At 45.6% G+C, this 20,034-nt stretch overlaps 1 protein-coding gene across 1 annotated transcript in view; it reads left to right on the plus strand.

Annotated features, from left to right (window-relative positions):
- LOC124613802 (atrial natriuretic peptide receptor 1-like) overlaps window positions 1–20,034 on the plus strand; it is a 459,276-nt gene that overhangs the window by 340,541 nt on the left and 98,701 nt on the right. The window contains exon 14 of the mRNA XM_047142525.1: window positions 19,673–19,822. Within this exon, the coding sequence (XP_046998481.1) occupies window positions 19,673–19,822 (150 nt within the window). The remainder of the gene's footprint in view (window positions 1–19,672; window positions 19,823–20,034) is intronic.

Here is a 20,034-nt window from a genome sequence, read left to right on the forward strand (position 1 = left end):
TATGGGAGAGGAGCGCGTGGAAACCAGTGACAAGAAGTAGGGACTTCACAGTAGGACACTTGATAAGGATACAAGGAATAACTTCCGTGGTAGTCGAGGGAGCTCTAGAGAGCGGGAACTGCAGAGTAATATAATCAACAGACACACTGCTCTGCAAAACGTAAGGACGAGAACGGTAAAGTACCATAACAAATTCACTATTTTGTGATAGATGGCGCTGTAATAGTCACAAACGTATAAGTACGTGGTATCACGTAACATCCCGCCAGTGCGGACTGATTCATTACCAATGTTAAATTGGACCTTTTACCAATTGCGGAAAGGGTCGATATCGTGTTGATGTATGGCTATTGTGATCAAAATGCCCAACGGGTGTGTGCTATGTATGCTGCTCGGTATCCTGAACGACATCATCCAAGTGTCAGGACCGTTCGCCGGATGGTTACGTTATTGAAGGAAACAAGAAGTGTTCAGCCACATGTGAAATGTCAACCACGACCTGCAACAAATAATGATGCCCAAGTAGGTGTTTTAGTTGCCGTTGCGGCTAATCCGCACGTCAGTACCAAACAAACTGCGCGAGAATCGGGAATCTAAAAAACGTGGGTGTTGAGAATGCTTCATCAACATCGATTGCACCTGTACCATATTTCTACGCACCAGGACTTGCATGGCGACGACTTTGAACGTGGTGTACAGTTCTGCCACTGGGCACAAGAGAAATTACGGTACGATGACACATTTTTTGCACGCGTTCTATTAGCGACGAAGCGTCATTCACCAACAGCGGTAACGTAAACGGGCGTAATATGCACTATTGGACAACGGAAAATCCACGATGGCTGCGACAAGTGGAACATCAGCGACCTTGGCGGGTTAATGTATGGTGCGGCATTATGGGAAGAAGGATAATTGGTCCCATTTTATCGATAGCAATCAAAATGGTGCAATGTATGCTGATTTATGTCCGGCACATAGCTTGCGTGCGGTTTGAAGCGGTATTGAATAGCATATTTCATGACAGGTGGACTGGTCGTCGAAGCACCATACCATGGCCCGCACGTTCACAGGATCTGACGTCCCCGGATTTCTTTCTGTGGGGAAACTTGAAGGATATTTGCTATCGTGATCCGCCGACAAAGCCTGACAACATGAGTCAGCTCATTGTCAAGGTATACGTGCGAACATTGCGGAGGGCGAACTACTCGCTGTTGAGAGGAATGTCGTTACACGTATTGCCAAATCCATTGAGGTTGACGGACATCATTTTGAGCATTTATTGCATTACTGTGGTATGTACAGGTAATCACGCTGTAACAGCATGCGTTCACAGAAATGCTAAGTTCACAAAGGTATATGTATCACATTGGAACAACCGAAATAAAATGTTCTAATGTATCTACGTTCTGTATTTTAATTTAAAGAACATACTTGTTACCAAGTGTTCGTCTAAAATTATGAGCCATGTGTTTGTGACTATTACAGCGCCATCTATCACAAGGCGAAAAAAGTGGTCAAACTAAAACATTCATATTTCTTTACGTACTACACAAATATGTGATAAAAAATGGGGGTTCCTATTATTAAAAAGCGCAGTTGATATCCGTTTGACCTATGGCAGCGCCATCTAGCGGGCTACCCATAGCGCCATCTGGTTTCCTCCTTCAAGCTAGACAAGTTTCGTTCTTTGTAGTTTTTTCGTTTGACGCTTATTTCGTGAGATATTTGGCCCGGTCACTATCAATGGACCACCCTGTATAAATATAAAATTTGGTACGCCTTCCTAACATCGTGTAGGGCCCCCACGAGCTCGCAGAAGCACCTCAACAAGACGTGGCATGGACTCGACTAATATGTGAAGTTTTGCTGGAGCGAATTAGACGCCATGAATCCTGCAGGGCTGTCCATAAATCCGTGAGAGTACGAAGGGGTGGTGGTCTCTTCCGAACAGCACTTTGCAAGGCATCCCAGATATGCTCTATAATGTTCATGTCTTGGTAGTATGGTGGCCAGCGAAAGTGTTTAAACTCAAAAGAGTGTTCCTGGTGCCATACTGTAGCAATTCTGGACGTGTGTGGTGTCTCATTGTCCTGCTGGAATTGCGCAAGTCCGTCGGAATGCGCAGTGGTCACGAATCGATGCAGGTGATGAGACGGGATGCCTACGTGTGTGTCACCTCTCATAGTCTATCTAGATGTATCAGGGTTCCCATATCATTCCAACTACACACTCCCCACACCATTAAAGAGCCTCCACCAGCTTGAACAATCCCCTGTTGACATGCAGGGTCCATGGATTCGTGAGGTTGTCTCCATACCCGTACACGTCCATACGCTCGATACAATTTTAAAAAGGGCCTCGTCCGATCAGGCAACATGTTTCGAGTCACCAGCAGTCAAATTTCAGTGTTGACGGGCCCAGCCGAGGCATAAAGCTTACTGTAGTGCAGTCATCAACGGTACACGAGCGGGCCTTCGGCTCGGAAAACCCATATCGATGATGTTTCGGTGAATGTTTCGTACGCTGACATTTCTTGATGGCACTGCACTGAATCTGCAGCAGTTTGCGGAAGGGTAGCATATCTTTTACGTTGAACGATTCTCTTCAGTCATCGTTGGTCCCGTTCTTGAAGGATCTTCTTCCTGGCGCAGTGATGTAAGAGATTTGATGTATCACCAGATTCCTGATATTCACTGTACACTTCTGAAATGGTACGGGAAAATACCCAGTTGATCGCTACCTTGGAAATGTTGTGTCCCCTCGCATGTGCGCCGACTATAACACCACGTTCAGACTCCCTTAAATCTTGATAATCTGCCACTGCAGCAGCAGAAACCGTACTAAAAACTGCGCCAGACACTTGATGCCTTATATAGGCGTTGCCGACCGCAGCGCCGTATCCTTCCTGCTTGCATATCTCTGTATTTGAACGCGCACGCCTATACCAGTTTCTTTGGCGCATCAGTGTATATGACAATCAGCGGGCAGCTACGGTGGACAATGGTGGTGCTGACCATTACAACAAGGCTCGTTAACACGGGGAAGACTCATCGATAAACCAAAACAAGGACGAAGGGGAACCAGTGTAGCCCAGCAGTACCTTATTGCTCACAGCGTTATTTCAATATTTTGGGGAGCGATCTGAACCACAGGTGGCGCTATTGAAGGAACGAAGGTTTTAGACCTCTGCCAACCGCAGCAGGTGGGGGCTGCTACATTTGCAACAGACAAGAAGCACCCATGTCAAACAGTTGGTGCAACTGCAACCACAGTTAACAGAAATGTGAGGCATGGAATCTCAAGCACCACAGTGGCACGGTGTCTGCATTGGGTGGTCTCTTTGCTCGACTACCAGTGTGTTGCGTTCCGTTGATACCCGCACATCCGCGGCACTGTTTGCGATGGTGTTTAGAGCACAGGGTCTGGTCTATCGAGGAGTGCGGCTCACTTGCTCTCCTCCGATGAGCGGAGACTCAGTGTGCACACTGATTCTGAAGGAAAGGAAGGAAGGTTGGGTTTAACGTCCCGTCAACATCGTGGTCATTAGAGACGGAGCACCAATTCGAATCTAGTCAAGGATGGGGAAGGAAATCGCCCGTGCCCTTTTAAGGGAGCCGTCACTGTATTTGCCTGGAAGGATTTAAATAAATCACGTAGTATCTAAATCTGGACGTCCGGACGCGCGTTAGAAACGTCGTTCTACATCTACATCTAAATCTACGTAGATACTCGGCAAGCCACCGTCAGCTGCGTAGCGAAGGGTACCCTGTACCACTACTTGTCAATTCCTCGTGTTCCACCCGCAAATAGAGAAAGGGACAAACCACTGTCTGTACGACTCTGTATGAGCCCTAATTTCTCGTATCTTGTCTTCGTGGTCCTTACGCGTGATGTATGCTGGCGGCAGTAGAATCGTTCGGCAGTCAGCTTGAAACGCCGGTTCTCTGAAACTTTTCAATAGTGTTTCCCGAAATGAACGCCGCCTTCCCTCCAGGGAATCCCATTTTGAATTCCCGAAGCATCTCCGTAACTTAAGTGTTGTTCGAACCTATCGATAACAAATCTAGCAGCCCTCGTCTGAGCGTCTTCGAGGTTCTTCCTTCACTCCCACCTCCTACGGATTCCAAACACTCGAGCAGTACTCAAGAATAGGTCGCACCAGCGTCCTCTATGCGGTGTGCTTCACAGGTGAACCACTTGTTCGTAAAATTCTCCCAATATACCGAAGTTGATATTTTTGTTCCCTACCTTAGTTTACACATGCTCGTTCCACCTCATATCGTTTTGCAACGTTACGCCCAGATATTTAAACGACTTGAATGTGTCAAGCTAGATCCGAGAAATACAGTATCCGAACATTATAGGTTTGGTCTTCTTATTCATCCGCATCAACTTACGTTTTTCCACATTTAGGTCTAGCTGCCATTTATCACACCGCCTGGCAATTTTGTGTACGTTGTTGTATCTTCCTAAAGTCACTCTACTACACCTTACCGTACACCACGGCATCATCAGTAAACAACCACAGACTGTTGCCCACCCTGTCCGCCGTACCATTATGTATAGAGAACAATAGCGGTTCTATTATACTATTCTGTGGTAGTCATGCCAATATCCTTGGAATACTCGCCGTCGAGGACAATATACTGGATTCTATTATTTAAGAAGTCTTTGAGCCTGTCACATACACGATGTGATCAAAAATATCCAGACTCCTGGCTGAAAATGACTTACAAGTTCATGGCACCCTCAATCCGTAATACTGGAATTCAATATGGTGTTGGCCAGTCTTAGCCTTGATGACAGCTACCACTCTCGCAGGCATACGTTCAATCAGGTGCTGGAATGTTTCTTGGGGAATGGCAGCCCATTCTTTTCGGAGTGCAGCACGGGGGAGAGGTATAGATGTCGGTCGGTGAGGCCTGACACGAAGTCGGAGTTCCAATTCATCCCAAAGGATTCAGGTCAGGACTCTGTGGAGGCCAGTCCATTACAGGGCTGTTATTGTCGTATAAAGGTTCAAATGGCTCTGAGCACTATGGGACTTAACATCTGTGGTCATCAGTCCCCTAGAACTTAGAACTACTTAAACCTAACTAACCTAAGGACATCACACACATCCATGCCCGAGGCAGGATTCGAACCTGCGACAGTAGCGGTCACGCGGTTCCAGACAGTAGCGCCTAGAACCGCACGGCCACAAGGGCCGGCTATTGTCGTACAATCACTCCGCCACAGGCCGCGCATTATGAACAGATGCTCGATCGTGTTGAAAGATGCAATTGCCATCTCCGAACGGCTCTTCAACAGTGGGAAGCAAGAAGGTGCCTAAAACATCAATGTAGGTATGTGATGTGATAGTGCCACGCAAAACAACAAGAAGCGCAAGCCCTCTCCACGCAAAAAAACGACCACACCATAACACCATCCCCTCCGAATCTTACTGTTGGCACTACAAACACTGGCCGATGACGTTCACCGGGCATTTGCCATACTCACACCCTGCCATCGGATCGCCACATTGTGTACCGTGATTCGTCACCCCACACAACGTTTTTACATCTTTCGGTCCTCCAGTGTTTGTGCTCCTTACACCAAGCGACGCGTCGTTCTGCTTTTACGGGCGTGATGTGTGGCTTATGAGTAGCCGCTCGGCCATGAAATCAAAGTTTTCTCACCTCCCGCCTAATTGTCACAGTACTTGCAGTGCATCCTAATTCAGTTTGGAATTCCTGTGTGATGCTCTGCATAGATGTCTGCCCATTACACATTACGACCCCCTTCAATTGTCGGTGGTCTCTGTCAGTCAGCAGACGAGGTCGGCCTCTACGCTTTTGTGCTGTACGTGTCCTTTCTACTTCACTATCACATCGGGAACTGTGAACCTAGGGATATTTAGGAGTGTGGAAATCTCGTGTTCGGACGTATGACTCAAGTGACACCCAATCACCTGATCACGTTCGAAGTCTGTGAGTTCCGTGGAGCGTCCCATTTTGCTCTCTTACTATGTGTAAGGACTACTGAGGTCGCTGATATGGAGTACCTGGCAGTATGTGGCAGCACAATGCCCTTGATATGAAAAACGTATGTTTTTGTGGGTGTCCGAATACTTTTGACACATAGTGTATCTGTGAACTTATTCCATATGCTCGTACCTTCCCTAACAGCCTGCAGTGGAGTTCTGTGTCAAATGCTTTGCGGAAATGTAGAAACATGGAATGTGCCTATTGCCCTTCATCCATAGTATATCACGTGGGAGAAGGGCTCGCTGAGTTTCCCACGAGTGATACTTTCTATAAAAATGCTGATTCGTGGGCCTAAGTTGGCTAGCCTCAAAACAGTTTATTATATTCTACCTGTATGTGTTCAAGGATTCTGCAGCATACAAAAGTTAGGAATATTTGTCTGTAATTTTCCGGGACCGTTCTTTCATAATTTCTTAAACACTGGAGTCAGTCGAGTGGAACTATGTGCTACGTGAATTATTCCCAATAAATACCAACCACGTAGAGATCAGTACAGTACACAACCCTTCGCAAAATCGTCGTCCTCCCTGTAGTGTTATTTCATGCAAAAATACAGAAGATTGGTGAGACCGACTACTAATAGGACGACAGATGTAACATACCTGCGCGAGAGTTAAATACCACGTGGGATTTAAGCATTTCAGTGCGAACTCGATAAAAAAGACATATAGACCATATTAATCTATGGTAAAGAGATAATTATTCCATGTTGGACATTTGAAGAGAGATGTTCGAAGTCGGATTGAGAGGAGATTGTTGGAAGCCGCCATTAAGGCAGTAATCTATGTTTTATGGTATTGAAGAAAAAAATACATATAAAAGCACAAAAGGAATATCAGGTGTGTAGAGTTCATAACCCTTAATCATTTCAAAAGAAATATTCAGTTATTATAAAGACGCAAGTCGTTCGGAAGTGTTGTGGTGCGAACCTGCAGTCTTACATGATTTTGGGATTCGTCGAAAATATTTCTCCGAAGACCTAAATAATTTCACGAACGGAAGTTGGACGCCACACTCCATACAAATGACACAGCATAACACTTGGCTGTACCGATCGATTTCCGTAGAGCGATAAATTATCTTTAGCGATTTCAGGTGGAGAAGCTCCAGCAAGGAGACTCAACGAGATCTGCTGCTGCGAAACGCATATGGTATTACTGTATTCTTTAACTTATGGAGAACAGTAAGCAATATAGACTTCATAACTACAGCAAACATAATTAAAAGGTCTCGACTTAAATAAAAGGAGCAAACGGTAAAAAGGAATCGCTAAACCAAACCATAATTAACAATCAATTAATAATAATACGCAATCACATTAATAAAACGCTCATTCAATAATAGAGAGAATAAAAATAAGAACTGATAAGAAACGAGACTCGAACTCGGGACCTTTGACTTTCGTGTGCAAGTGCTCTGCCAACTGAGCAACCCAAGCACGACTCACGACCCCTCCTCACAGCTTTAATTCCGCCAGTACCTCGTCTCCTACCTTCCAAACTTAACAGAATCTCTCCTGCAAACCTTGCAGAACTAGCACTCCTGTAATAAAGGTTACTGCGGAGACATGGCTTAGCCACAGCCTGGGGGATGTTTCCAGAATGAGATTTTCACTCTGCAGCGGAGTGTGCGCTGATATGAAACTTCCTGGCAGATTAAAACTGTGTGCCGGAGCGTCACTCGAACTCGGGACCTTTGCCTTTCGCGGGCAAGTGCTCTACCAAGTCTCGGTCCGGCACACAGTTTTAATCTGCCAGGAAATTTCATTTCAGCGCACACTCCGCTGCAGAGTGAAATTTTCATTCTAGTAACTGATACGAACTTTAAATCCCGAATGCGAGTCCAGTGTGCTAACCACTGCGCTATCTGGCTCGGTCGCAGTGGTTCTGATATCCTCGTACGTCGTGAGATGGGAACGCGTAATGAACTCGGAAAAATTATGGAACATGATGGTGTAGTGATCCAGGTGTTACTCTGCGGGGAGGCATAATGTTGCATGGGAGTACTTACCGCCAAATATTTGAACACGCTGCCGTTACCGGTTAACGGTATTGTGACACTGTACTCCGTCCCAAGTTCGACTTTCCAGGGGTGCTTTCGGCCGTTACTTCATTTTTATAGATGACAGTCCGCGGCCTTATCGAACTGTCGAACTGCCCAGTTTGAAGAGCTCTTGGGCCGAGAGAATATACGACGAACTTGATGGCCTATCGAGCACGCGTGTTATGCGTTGGTGAGACGTATCGCAGCCCGTCCACGTGCACCAACGACCAGCCACCAGTGGTCAGCCTCGCTGGTGGAAGAGTAGAACGCTCTACCACAAAAACTCCTCACCAGTTTTGTGGCCAGCATGGGAGAACGTGCAGAGCTTGCATTGCCATCCTTGGTGATCCCACACTCGATCAATAACCATACGCTCCTTTTGTAATGTCCAGGTACAACCATAAATCGTGACGACCTCAATGTAGTTACTGTAATTGATTAAAAGAGTCATGTTTGTGCGTCTCGTTTCGTATTTTTTTCGGTTACCTTCTGCAGAGTACTGTACTGTAGTGTACTATAAATGGTTCAAATGGCTCTGAGCACTATGGGACTTAACTTCTAAGGTCATCAGTCCCCTAGAACTTAGAACTACTTAAACCTAACTAACCTAAGGACATCACACACATCCATGCCCGAGGCAGGATTCGAACCTGCGACCGTAGCGGTCGCGCTGTTCCAGACTGTAGCGCCTTTAACCGCTTGGCCATCCCGGCCGGCAGTGTACTATAAGAGGTTCGTTCTATGTGTGGTGCAGGTTTCGAAGAACTGTGTAATTTCACAGTATGGCAGCAACACGTCATGCGAAAGTTACTTTCGTCCATAAGTTTTGCTCAAGAGTGTACTTGAGGGCCTTAGCTGCAATTGCTACTTGGAGAGCAAGAGGTTAGTACAGGAGAGGTATTCATGGTGGGCAGCATCAAACCAGTCAGAAGAATGACCACTCATTAAAAAAGATAAACCGTGACATAGGAGAGTTTCAGTAACCTGGCGTTTCGTGAAGAAAATCCCGCGTGAGAGGAATGTTTTAACGAAAGTGAGCACTTAACTGTTAGCCATGTGTTTAATTCTTCTTAAACGGTGCGTTCGGAAGTCTATTACTCTTAATCTGTGACCCAGTGAAGGCTCCTTGGATTTTGGTGTGGAGAACAAATTACTTTGATTACAATACGAACCCTGTGTATAATAATTTAAGTGAAGGATACAGAGCTTCAGCAACGTAGGTTGTTTTTACCAAAGTAGTTGAGATCCTATCTACAGGTTAATCAACCCCTTCACTGGTCTTAAAGGTGAGCGGATGTCTTACACGAAGGAGCGTAGCGTCGTACGAACTCTCGCTGCAGAAGGTAGGCAGTCTGGTTCTGCAGGTCGTTGTGTCATTGGCCTCGTAGCCACATTTAGCAACCAACTTAAATGTTCCCCTGCTGGGAGTTAACTTTGGTAGAGACGCTGAAATTGTAACATCACACAACTTGCAGAAACCGATAGCGAATACGGCAAGCTATTACGTCTCAAAAAATGTGCAATGGAAGAAGGGGGTTCAGAAAATAATGTAATACTACCCGTTCGCGACAATGACAATGTGCTGTGGAGACACATTATGCCAAAGTAACGATCGAAATAAATTATAACTGAGGTACTCGGCGTTTCACGTTTGACTTAATACAACGCCGTTATAGCGGCGCAACTGACTTCGGTTTTTCCAGCAGCAGCAGTCAAGTTTTATACGCTCCCACACACACACGTCAGCGTAGTAGCTATGATAAACGGTTAAGACATATCGCCCTTTTTCTCTAATGACTTTTTTCCTACCAGTCCGCAACTCATGGTCTCGCGGTCGCGTTCTCGCTTCCCGAGCACGGGATCCCGGGTTCGATTCCCGGCGGGGTTAGGGATCTTCACCTGCCACGAGATGACTGGGTGTTTGTGTTGTCCTCATCATTTCGTCATCTTTCATGAAAGTGGTGAGACTGGACTGAGCAAAGGTTGGGAATTTGTACGGGCGCTGATAACCGCGCAGTTGAGCGCGCCACAAACCAAACATCATCATCATTTTTTTCTGACCAGTCGTGACCACCCTATCCAATTAAAAAACGCGCTGAAGTACCTCGACTTCCCAGTAACATTGAAACCCTACTTATTACCGATACAATACAAAGCCCACGTTATTTTGAAACTACAAGTCGGCCAATGAGTTGGGTTGCATTGCCCCCTCCCCCTCCCCTCTAAAAGGAACGCATCTTCTCCACTCTCTCCAACGCTATTATAGCCTATATACACTCTCCAACAAATTTCTATCACTCTCTCCAGATCCTCGAAAGATACGCGCTCTGCTTGGCTTTCCATACCCATTTAACCTTCTTTACATGCGACCTTTATCTGCTCATTACTATTCTATTTCTTCTATGTCATCGAATGCCTCCGTATATCTTACAGATTCAGTAGTTCGAACAACATTCTTTCCCCTCTAATCTCTAATCCTGGCATCTGCTCCGATTGTAACAATGCCTCTCATCAACCCTACATTCTTCGCTACTCATTCTACGCAATTTCAACAGATTCTTTCTGTCAGAAAATGAAATCCATCAACATTTTCGCTCTTCCTATTAAACCTAACCCACTCCTTACCAACCAGATATGAAAACCCCTTCATCTCTTACCATCGTTCCCTATTCGTTCCTCCATATAACTGTAGTGTCGCCTCCACTGTAGTTACACTTATCTCAAATCCCTATCCCACACTACACCCATTACCAAATATCAACTCTTCAGTTTGCTTGATATCCCCTCCTTGCAACATCACCAAAATTATTGGTGATAGGGTTAGGCTTAAAGAGTAGTTTTCCTATAACGCTGCCAGCCCGCCCACACCAGCGAGGGACGATAGAAAGAAAGAATCATAGAAGAAAAAAATGAAACTCCGGTCATCTGTTAATGTAAACCGCGTTCAGGGTTCAGCGCATTCATTAGCTCTAATGGAATCCGTGCTGAAAAGGTGGCTTCCATTATGTTGGTATGTGAAAAAATAAAACTACAGTGTAAAAGCACTTCACAAATTTACAAAACAGAACAGTTTTTGTTTTGTAAATTTGTGAAATGGTTCCATTAGAATTAATGTATCGACTGCAGTTACTCAGAAGTGTGGTAGTATACAGTATCGACAGATATTTATTGCGCTCTGTGTCCGTGGAAAATGACAGACGACTATGTCCTAATTTGTTTACTGCATTGTGTACATCACTCGTAATAGCAAAGAGCTGCAGTGTAAGAGATGCATTTCACAGTAGCGAAAATGTACAAGTGCTCGCAGTTCTTAACTCTTTGAGTATCAGTTGCAACCACGATTTTAGCGAATTTTTTAATTTTATTTTTAGCTCCAGTGCACTGCCTTTCGCATGGATAAACCGATGTCATATTCTGATTGTTTATGTTGTAGCGATCACAGTGAGGAGATCTTTGAGAATGGAAATTATTTTAGTAACGTTAATTTGAGTTTGGGATCTTTAATGAGTGGTTTCTAAATGAAGCTGCGGGAGTAGTATGAAGTGCTCATATAAATTTATTGTATTTCAGGCGTTTTTTGCTTGGTATTTAGGACTATAATTTCTTTTAGGCATTATGACTTTATGTTAGTTGCGAGATATGAAATTCTGTCCAAGAAAATTGCGAAATTGCTTTGGGGTATATCTCATGAAACGATGAGTGTTTGATATCTGTATGTCCCAGAAAGTAAAATCACCTTCCTAATATAATTGATTGTGTACTTTTTGGAAATTTCAGCCTGTGTTCGTTGTTTATTACGATGGTACAGATTAATTTTGTAAAAAAATTAAAATTATATTTCGAAGTGAAACCACCACCTTAAACCATTGATTGTTCACTGTTTGTCAGTTTCGTCTTGTATGCGTTGCTTGCTGTGGTGGTAGAGGTCGATTTTGTGAAAAATTTTAGAACTGATTTTTTTATGCTGTTGGGACTCAAAGGGGTAAGCTCTGCATTTTGGAGCGCATGTTTGGTGGGCACTTGTTCTCGTTTTTGTTCTGAAAATATGGAACACTTTTTTCTAACACCCTGTCCTTTCAAACAAGGCACCGGTTCTGTGTAAACATTACGATTGACGTGTCAGTGTGTGGAGATTCGGAGGAGATACGAGGTGAGCGGACCACACTGCCTGCCCAGCAGATGCCGTGATGGTTTTGGGTGTGAGTGGATACACGAGATAAACTTGGGTTCGCACAGTCGGGAATTCGGACAGAAAACGTTACATTTCTGAGGTGCTAAGGCCAACATATGTGTCACATCTTGGAGGCCTCCGTGACGTTTCCGTTCAACTAGATAATGCAAGACCATTTTGTCCTAGCTTTCATGACATACCTCAGTACAGTGAATGTTGTAGTGTTGACCTGGCGAGTACTTCAGCCAGATGTATCACCCTCTGAAAACACGTGGCTTCGTGGTGGAGAGACTGGCAGCCGGCCGCGAGCCATTCACTACTACTGAAGACCTCTGTCACAGAGCTGAAGCAGTATGGAGTGACGTGCCTGTATCTGTTATTCAAACTGTATTCGACTCTGTCCAGGTGGCCAGTTTACAGTCATTGCAGCTGTCGGGTGTGGCAACACTGTCTACTACATTTATCACCACAAATACCTACAAGTCACATACAAATTTAACCATGTATTGTTCTTACTGCAACGTAAACTGACGAGCCAAAGAAAGTGTTACACTTGCCTAATATCGTGTAGAGCACCAGCAGGCACGCAGATGTGCCGCAACACGACGTGGCATGGCCTCTACTAATGGCTGACGTAGTGCTGGAGGGAACTAACACCATGAATCCTGCAGGACTATCCATAAATCCGTAAGAGCAAGGGTGGTGAAGATTTCTTCAGAACAGCACTTTCCAAGGCATCCCTGATATGCTCAATAATGTTGATATCTGGGGGAATTTGGGGGGCAGCGCAAATGTTTAAGCTCGGAAGTGTTCCTGGAGCCACTCTGTAGCAATTCTGAACTTGTGGAGTGTCGCATTGTCCTGCTGGAATTGCCCAAGTCCGTCAAAATGCACAATGGAGATGAATGGATGCAGGTGATCAGAAAAGATGCATCCGTACCTGTCACCTGTCAGAGTCGTAGCTAGACGCATCATGGATCCTATATCACTCCAACTGCACACGCCCCACACTACAGCAGAGCCTCCACCAGCTTTGACAGTCCTCTGCTGATAAGCCGGCCGAAGTGGCCGTGCGGTTAAAGGCGCTGCAGTCTGGAACCGCAAGACCGCTACGGTCGCAGGTTCGAATCCTGCCTCGGGCATGGATGTTTGTGATGTCCTTAGGTTAGTTAGGTTTAACTAGTTCTAAGTTCTAGGGGACTAATGACCTCAGCAGTTGAGTCCCATAGTGCTCAGAGCCATTTGAACCATTTGAACCTCTGCTGATATACAGGTTGGATGGTTTCAAGAGGTTGTCTCCATAGCCTAACACGTCCGCCTGCTCGATACAGTTTGGAACGAGACTCGTCTGACCAGGAAACATGTGTCCAGTCATCAGCAGTCCAATGTCGGTGTTGACAGGTCCAGGCGAGACGTAAAGCTTTGTGGTGCGCAGTCATCAAGTCTACACGATCGGGCCTTCGGCTTCGAAAGCCCAAATCGATGATATTCTGTTGAATGGCTCGCATGCTGACACTTGCTGATGGCCCATCATTGAACTGTGCAGCAATTTGCGGAAGGGTTGCACTTCTGTCACGTTGAACCATTCTCTTCAATCGTCGTTGGCCCCATTCCTGCGGGATTTTTTTTCCAGGTGCAGCGATGTCGGAGGTTTGATGTTTTACCGGAGTCCTGATATTCACGGCACAATCGTGAAATCGTCGTACGGGAAAATCCCCGCTTCATCACTACATAGGAGATGCTGTGTCCTATCACTCGTGCGCCGACCATAGCACCACGTTCAAACTGACTTAAATCTTGATAACCTGCCACTGTAGCAGCAGTAAGCGATCTAACAACTGCCCCAGACACTTGTTGTCTCGTACAGGAGTTGCCGACCGCAGCGCCGTATTCTGCCTGTTTACGTATCTCTGTATTTGAATACGCATGTCTGTAAACATATCTTTGGCGCTTCCGTGTATTTTTTTATTATTCCTAGTATTACAATTTTATGGACAGCAGTGAAGACACATACTAAGCCTTCATATTTTTATTTGCGGCTTATTGTGTCAGAAATAACTTAGAACTGCTCCAATCAGCTGTTTTCGAATAGGTCTTCACGAGGATTATCAGTTGATGTCAGCCAAATGTCTGAACTGGAAACCCCCTCCCAAAAATTTGCACTTGAGAGCTGCACCACTCAACTATCGGCTCGTTTGGTATTTGACTGAAGAGGACTGTGCTTTACGTTTGAGCAACGCCCCACTTCACCCTTCGAGATAATGAACGAAACGTATGAAGAAAATCCCACCCACTTGTCTTTCATTTGTAAGAAAATGAAACACTTGCAGCCGTTCTTATGATGTAGTTTATTGTGTAGCTGCCAGTTTCGGCGCTTCACGCTTCAATGCACCATCTTCAGGCGTTAGTTGACCCAGAAGGGGTTAACATCATCTGCATATACGATGCATCAGTGGCCAACGTAGCTGGTTTACACAGACTACCTGCAATGGTGATGTTTTCCTACCATAAAGTGTCATCTGAGTTGACAGTTGTGTGTGGAGAGACATCACCGTTGCAGGTAGTCTGTGTAAACCAGCTACGTTGTACACTGATTCATAGTGTATACAGATGGTGTTAACTCTTGGTTCAAATGGTTCAAATGGCTCTGAGCGCTATGAGACTTAACATCTGAGGTCACAGTCCCCTAGAACTTAGAACTACTTATGCCTAACTAACCTAAGGACATCACACACATCCATGCCCGAAGCAGGATTCGAACCTGCGACCGTAGTGGTCGCGCTGTTCCAGACTGAAGGGCCTAGAACCGTTCGGCCACATCGGCCGGCGGTGTTAACTCTCTCGAGATCAACTAAGGCCTGAAAATGGTGCACTCAAGCGCCGAAACTTTCAGCTACACAATAAACTACATTATAAGAACGGTTGTAAGTGTTTCAGGTTCGCCGGCCGTGGTGCCCGAGCGGTTCTAGGTGTTTCAGTCCGGAACCACGCGGCCACTACAGTCGTAGGTTCGAATCCTGCCTCGGCATGGATGTGTGTGATGTCCTTAGGTTAGTTAGGTTTACTTAGTTCTAAGTCTACGGGGCTGATGACCTCAGATGTTAAGTCCCATAGTGCTTAGAGCCATTTGAATCATTTTTTGTTTTGTTTCAGGTTCTTCTAATAGTAAACGGCCTTAGAGACCCAGACCTGCAGTCTCAAGGATGGACACAAAAAACTTGTCTTTCATTTGATCCTGAAAAACGGCTGTAAGTCGTTATTCAACGGCGAAGATCAAGGCAGGCGAATTGTTAGCGCGACCGCTATTGCTGCGCAAACACTGTGGCCAGTAAAATCGGGTGTAACTTGAGCGAAACCTGTCCTTCCTCATCAGCTCCAACCCCTCTCGTACTTCCTCCACAAACTCCTCCTAAGGAAATAAATATCGCTTTCATGAATTTGAAGAGCTTCTACTGTTCTTTGTACGAAAACTTCATAGCCCGTTTCGCAACATTAGCATCTGATCCCTGTCTAATAAGGAAAGATCCCCAACTTGACCTCATAGTTTATAGAAAAAATGCTCATTTTCAAGATATCAGTTCCGACATCGATTCCGCTCGAAAGTTTAAGCCATAATTAGCACAGGACGCAGTTATGACCTCCTGAAAGTATAGGTGTTAAACTTCCGCGAGCCCCAGTTGTTTCTCACTTGCTCTGCCCAAGTACGAAGTACGAGGTGCATTCAAGTTCTAAGGCCTCCGATTTTTTTTCTCCGGACTGGAAAGGGATAGAAACATGCGCATTGTTTTAAAATGAGGCCGCGTTCATTGTCAATATGTCCCAGAGATGGCAGCACTGTACGGCAGATGGAATTTTACCGCCAGCGGCGAGAATGAGAACTGTTTTAAATACTTAAAATGGCGACGTTTTCCTTACTTGAACAGCGTGCAATCATTCGTTTTCTGAATTTGCGTGGTGTGGAACCAATTGAAATTCATCGACAGTTGAAGGAGACATGTGGTGATGGAGTTATGGATGTGTCGAAAGTGCGTTCATGGGTGCGACAGTTTAATGAAGGCAGAACATCGTGTTCCAACAAACCGAAACAACCTCGGGCTCGCACAAGCCGGTCTGACGACATGATCGAGAAAGTGGAGAGAATTATTTTGGGGGATCGCCGAATGACTGTTGAACAGATCGCCTCCAGAGTTGGCATTTCTGTGGGTTTTGTGCACACAATCCTGCATGACTACCTGAAAATGCGAAAAGTGTCATCCAGGTGGGTGCCAGGAATGCTGACTGACGACCACACGGCTGCCCGTGTGGCATGTTGCCGAGCAATGTTGACGCGCAACGACAGCATGAATGGGACTTTCTTTTCGTCGGTTGTGACAATGGATGAGACGTGGATGCCATTTTTCAATCCAGAAACAAAGCGCCAGTCAGCTCAATGGAAGCACACAGATTCACCGCCACCAAAAAAATTTCGGGTAACCACCAGTGCTGAAAAAATGATGGTGTCCATGTTCTGGGACAGCGAGGGCGTAATCCTTACCCATTGCGTTCCAAAGGGCACTACGGTAACAGGTGCATCCTACGAAAATGTTTTGAAGAACAAATTCCTTCCTGCACTGCAACAAAAACGTCCGGAAAGGGCTGCGCGTGTGCTGTTTCACCAAGACAACGCACCCGCACATCGAGCTAACGTTACACAACAGTTTCTTTGTGATAACAACTTTGAAGTGATTCCTCATGCTCCCTACTCACCTCACCTGGCTCCTAGTGACTTGGCTTTTTCCAACAATGAAAGACACTCTCCGTGGCCGCACATTCACCAGCCGTGCTGCTGTTGCCTCAGCGATTTTCCAGTGCTCAAAACAGACTCCTAAAGAAGCCGTCGCCGCTGCCATGGAATCATGGCGTCAGCGTTGTGAAAAATGTGTACGTCTGCAGGGCGATTACGTAGAGAAGTAACGCCAGTTTCATCGATTTCGGGTGAGTAGTTAATTAGAAAAAAAATCGGAGGCCTTAGAACTTGAATGCACCTCGCAGGAAGTAGTGTATAGCGAAGTGAGGAGCAGAGCGCTCGTGTTCATGGAATATCGAAGACGATGGAAGACCGAAGTTGGATACATCTGCCCATCGTGTATTGAAACCTTGTTTGAGAACACATTTTATTCCATGCAGATAACAGTAAGTAATATGAGTAAATAGCATTTCAACCTCACGGACATATATGATAAATATTATTTTTAAGAATATTCTCATGTTGATATTGTGTAGTCGTATAGGGGCCTCAAATTCAAAATGAATAAACATGACCAACTGAAGATTTACGCTGAAGTGCCAAAAAAACTGGTATCAGCAGGTGTATTCAGACACAGAGACATGTAAACAGGCGGAATACGGGGCTGTAGTCGCCAATGCCTATATAAGACAACAAGTGTCTGGTGTAATTATTAGATCGGTTGCTGCTGCTTCAGTAACAGGTTATCAAGAATTATGTGAGTTTTAACGTGGTGATATAGTCGGCACATGAGCGACAGTACACAACAACTTTGAGTTAGCGATGAAGTGGGGATTTTTCGGAACGACCATTTCACAAGTATACAATGAATATCAGGAGCCCGGTAAAACATCAAATCTCCGGCATCGATGCGGCTGGAAAAGGATCCTGCAAGAACGGGACCAACGACGACTGAAGAGAATCGTTCAGTGTGACAGAAGTGCAGCCCTTCAGCAAATTGCTGCAGATTTCAGTGCTGGCCCATCAACAAGTATCAGCGTGCGAACCGTTCAACGAAACATCATCGATATGGGCTTTCGGAGTGGAAGGCGCACTCGTGTACTCTTGATGACTGCACGACACAAAGCCTCGGCCCGTCAACACCGAGTCTGGAATGTTGATGATTGGAAAGACGTTGCCTGGTCGGACGAGTCTCGTTTCAAATTATAACGAGCGGATGGACGTGTACGGGTATGGAGACAGCCTCGTGAATCTATGGACCCTGCATGTCAGCAGGGCACTGTCCAAGCTGCTGGAGGCTCTGTAATGGTGTGGGGCGCGTACAGTTGCAGTGATATGGGACCCCTGATACGTCTAGATACGACTCTGACGGATGACTCATACGAATGCATCCTGTCTGTTCACCTGTATGCATTCATGTCCATTGTGCATTCCGACGGACCTGGGCAATTCCAGCAGGAGAACTGGACGCCCCACACGTCAAGAATTGCTACAGAGTGGCTCCAGGAACATTTTTCCGAGTTTAAACACTCCCGCCGGCCATCAAACTTCACAGACATGAACATTATTGAGCATATCTGGTATTCCTTGCAGCGTGCTCTTCAGAAGAGATCTCCTCCCCCCTCGTACTCCTACGAAATTATGGACAGCCGTGTAGGATGCATGGTATCAATTCCCTCCAACACTACTTCAGACATTAGTCGGGTAGATGCTACGTCGTGTTGCGGTACTTCTGCTTGGTCGCGGGGCCCTGCACGATACTAGGCAGGTGTACCAGTTCCTTTGGCTCTTCAGTGTATTATGAAATGAAGTGATCTTCTTGATTGGCGACTCCATGGCGTGTTGTGTGCACCACGACCAAATAGTGGATAGAATTGAAAGGAAAATCAGCATTGGCCGTATTTTGTTGTTTTATTGTCAGCAAAATCGATCATATGTGATCGCTCTAAGCTTGTGGTTATAGCTTGACACCAGTGCCTACCAACTTTAATTGTATGTTACGGCACTGAGAATGGTCACTACGTGACCGAAAATCGATTTTGAAGTAGTCTTCGATTCATAAATTAATCTTGCCAATATTGTTGATGAATTTCGCCTCTCCTCCACCATAGCAGTGTCAGCTTCACAGTCCAAATAAAAGAATATCATAACACCGATGTTGAGAATCAAATAGCACTACACTACTTGCCTAACGATACATGAATTCCTTTCATTCATTGACACTGCATCTGTGAATCACAATGTAAAAATGCTCAAAGCAAAGAGATTTCTGGCCTCTGCTGCCGGTTAGTAACCGTACACTTCGACACAATGAAAAAACGCATATTACCAATGTCAAAGCATTATTTCCCAAACCTCTTACTTACTCTACTCTACTGTACAGTACCTGGCGCTCGTCATCAGGAGGCTGTAGTGGGACGGAGCGAGTGACCCACAACCGGTGCATGCCCAGGTTTGAAAGCTGTTCCTTCAGAAGGTCATAATTGCATACTGTCGCAATTACGGCCCAAATTTTCGAGCGGGATCGATTACAGGGGCAGATACACTGCAAGGTTCTCTTTTTTTCTCCCTAAAATACGAGGGCAAGTTGTTGATGTTTCCTTGTAAGACGAGTTTGGCTCCGAAAGCACGCCGACACACGTAACAGGATTAGTGCCTGAGAACCATGGCGAATGACGTTACATTCTCCTTGCGGCTGTGTTACAGGGAGAACGAAAGCGGCAACATCCTGGACAACCTGCTGTCGCGCATGGAGCAGTACGCCAACAACCTGGAGGCGCTGGTGGAGGAGCGGACGTCCGACTACTTGGAGGAGAAGCGAAAGTGCGAGGAACTGCTGTACCAGCTGTTGCCCAAGTAAGCGCCCAGCGCTGCAGCTCCGCTGGAGTTCCAGCAGAGCGTCAGCTACGCCACTGTCCCTATGAAATCCTACTCAGGCTAGAAGTAAGATGCAAATATGAAACTGATGTCTAATTGTTTACAAACTATCAAAGTTTTTTACACACATCAGTAAAGTTCCACATGAGCACCCTCGGTAGCACGTAGCACATGTAGGCGATATTCAGTTT

This window comes from Schistocerca americana, chromosome 4 (genome assembly GCF_021461395.2).
Source record: "Schistocerca americana isolate TAMUIC-IGC-003095 chromosome 4, iqSchAmer2.1, whole genome shotgun sequence".
NCBI classification, from domain to species: Eukaryota; Metazoa; Arthropoda; class Insecta; order Orthoptera; family Acrididae; genus Schistocerca; species Schistocerca americana.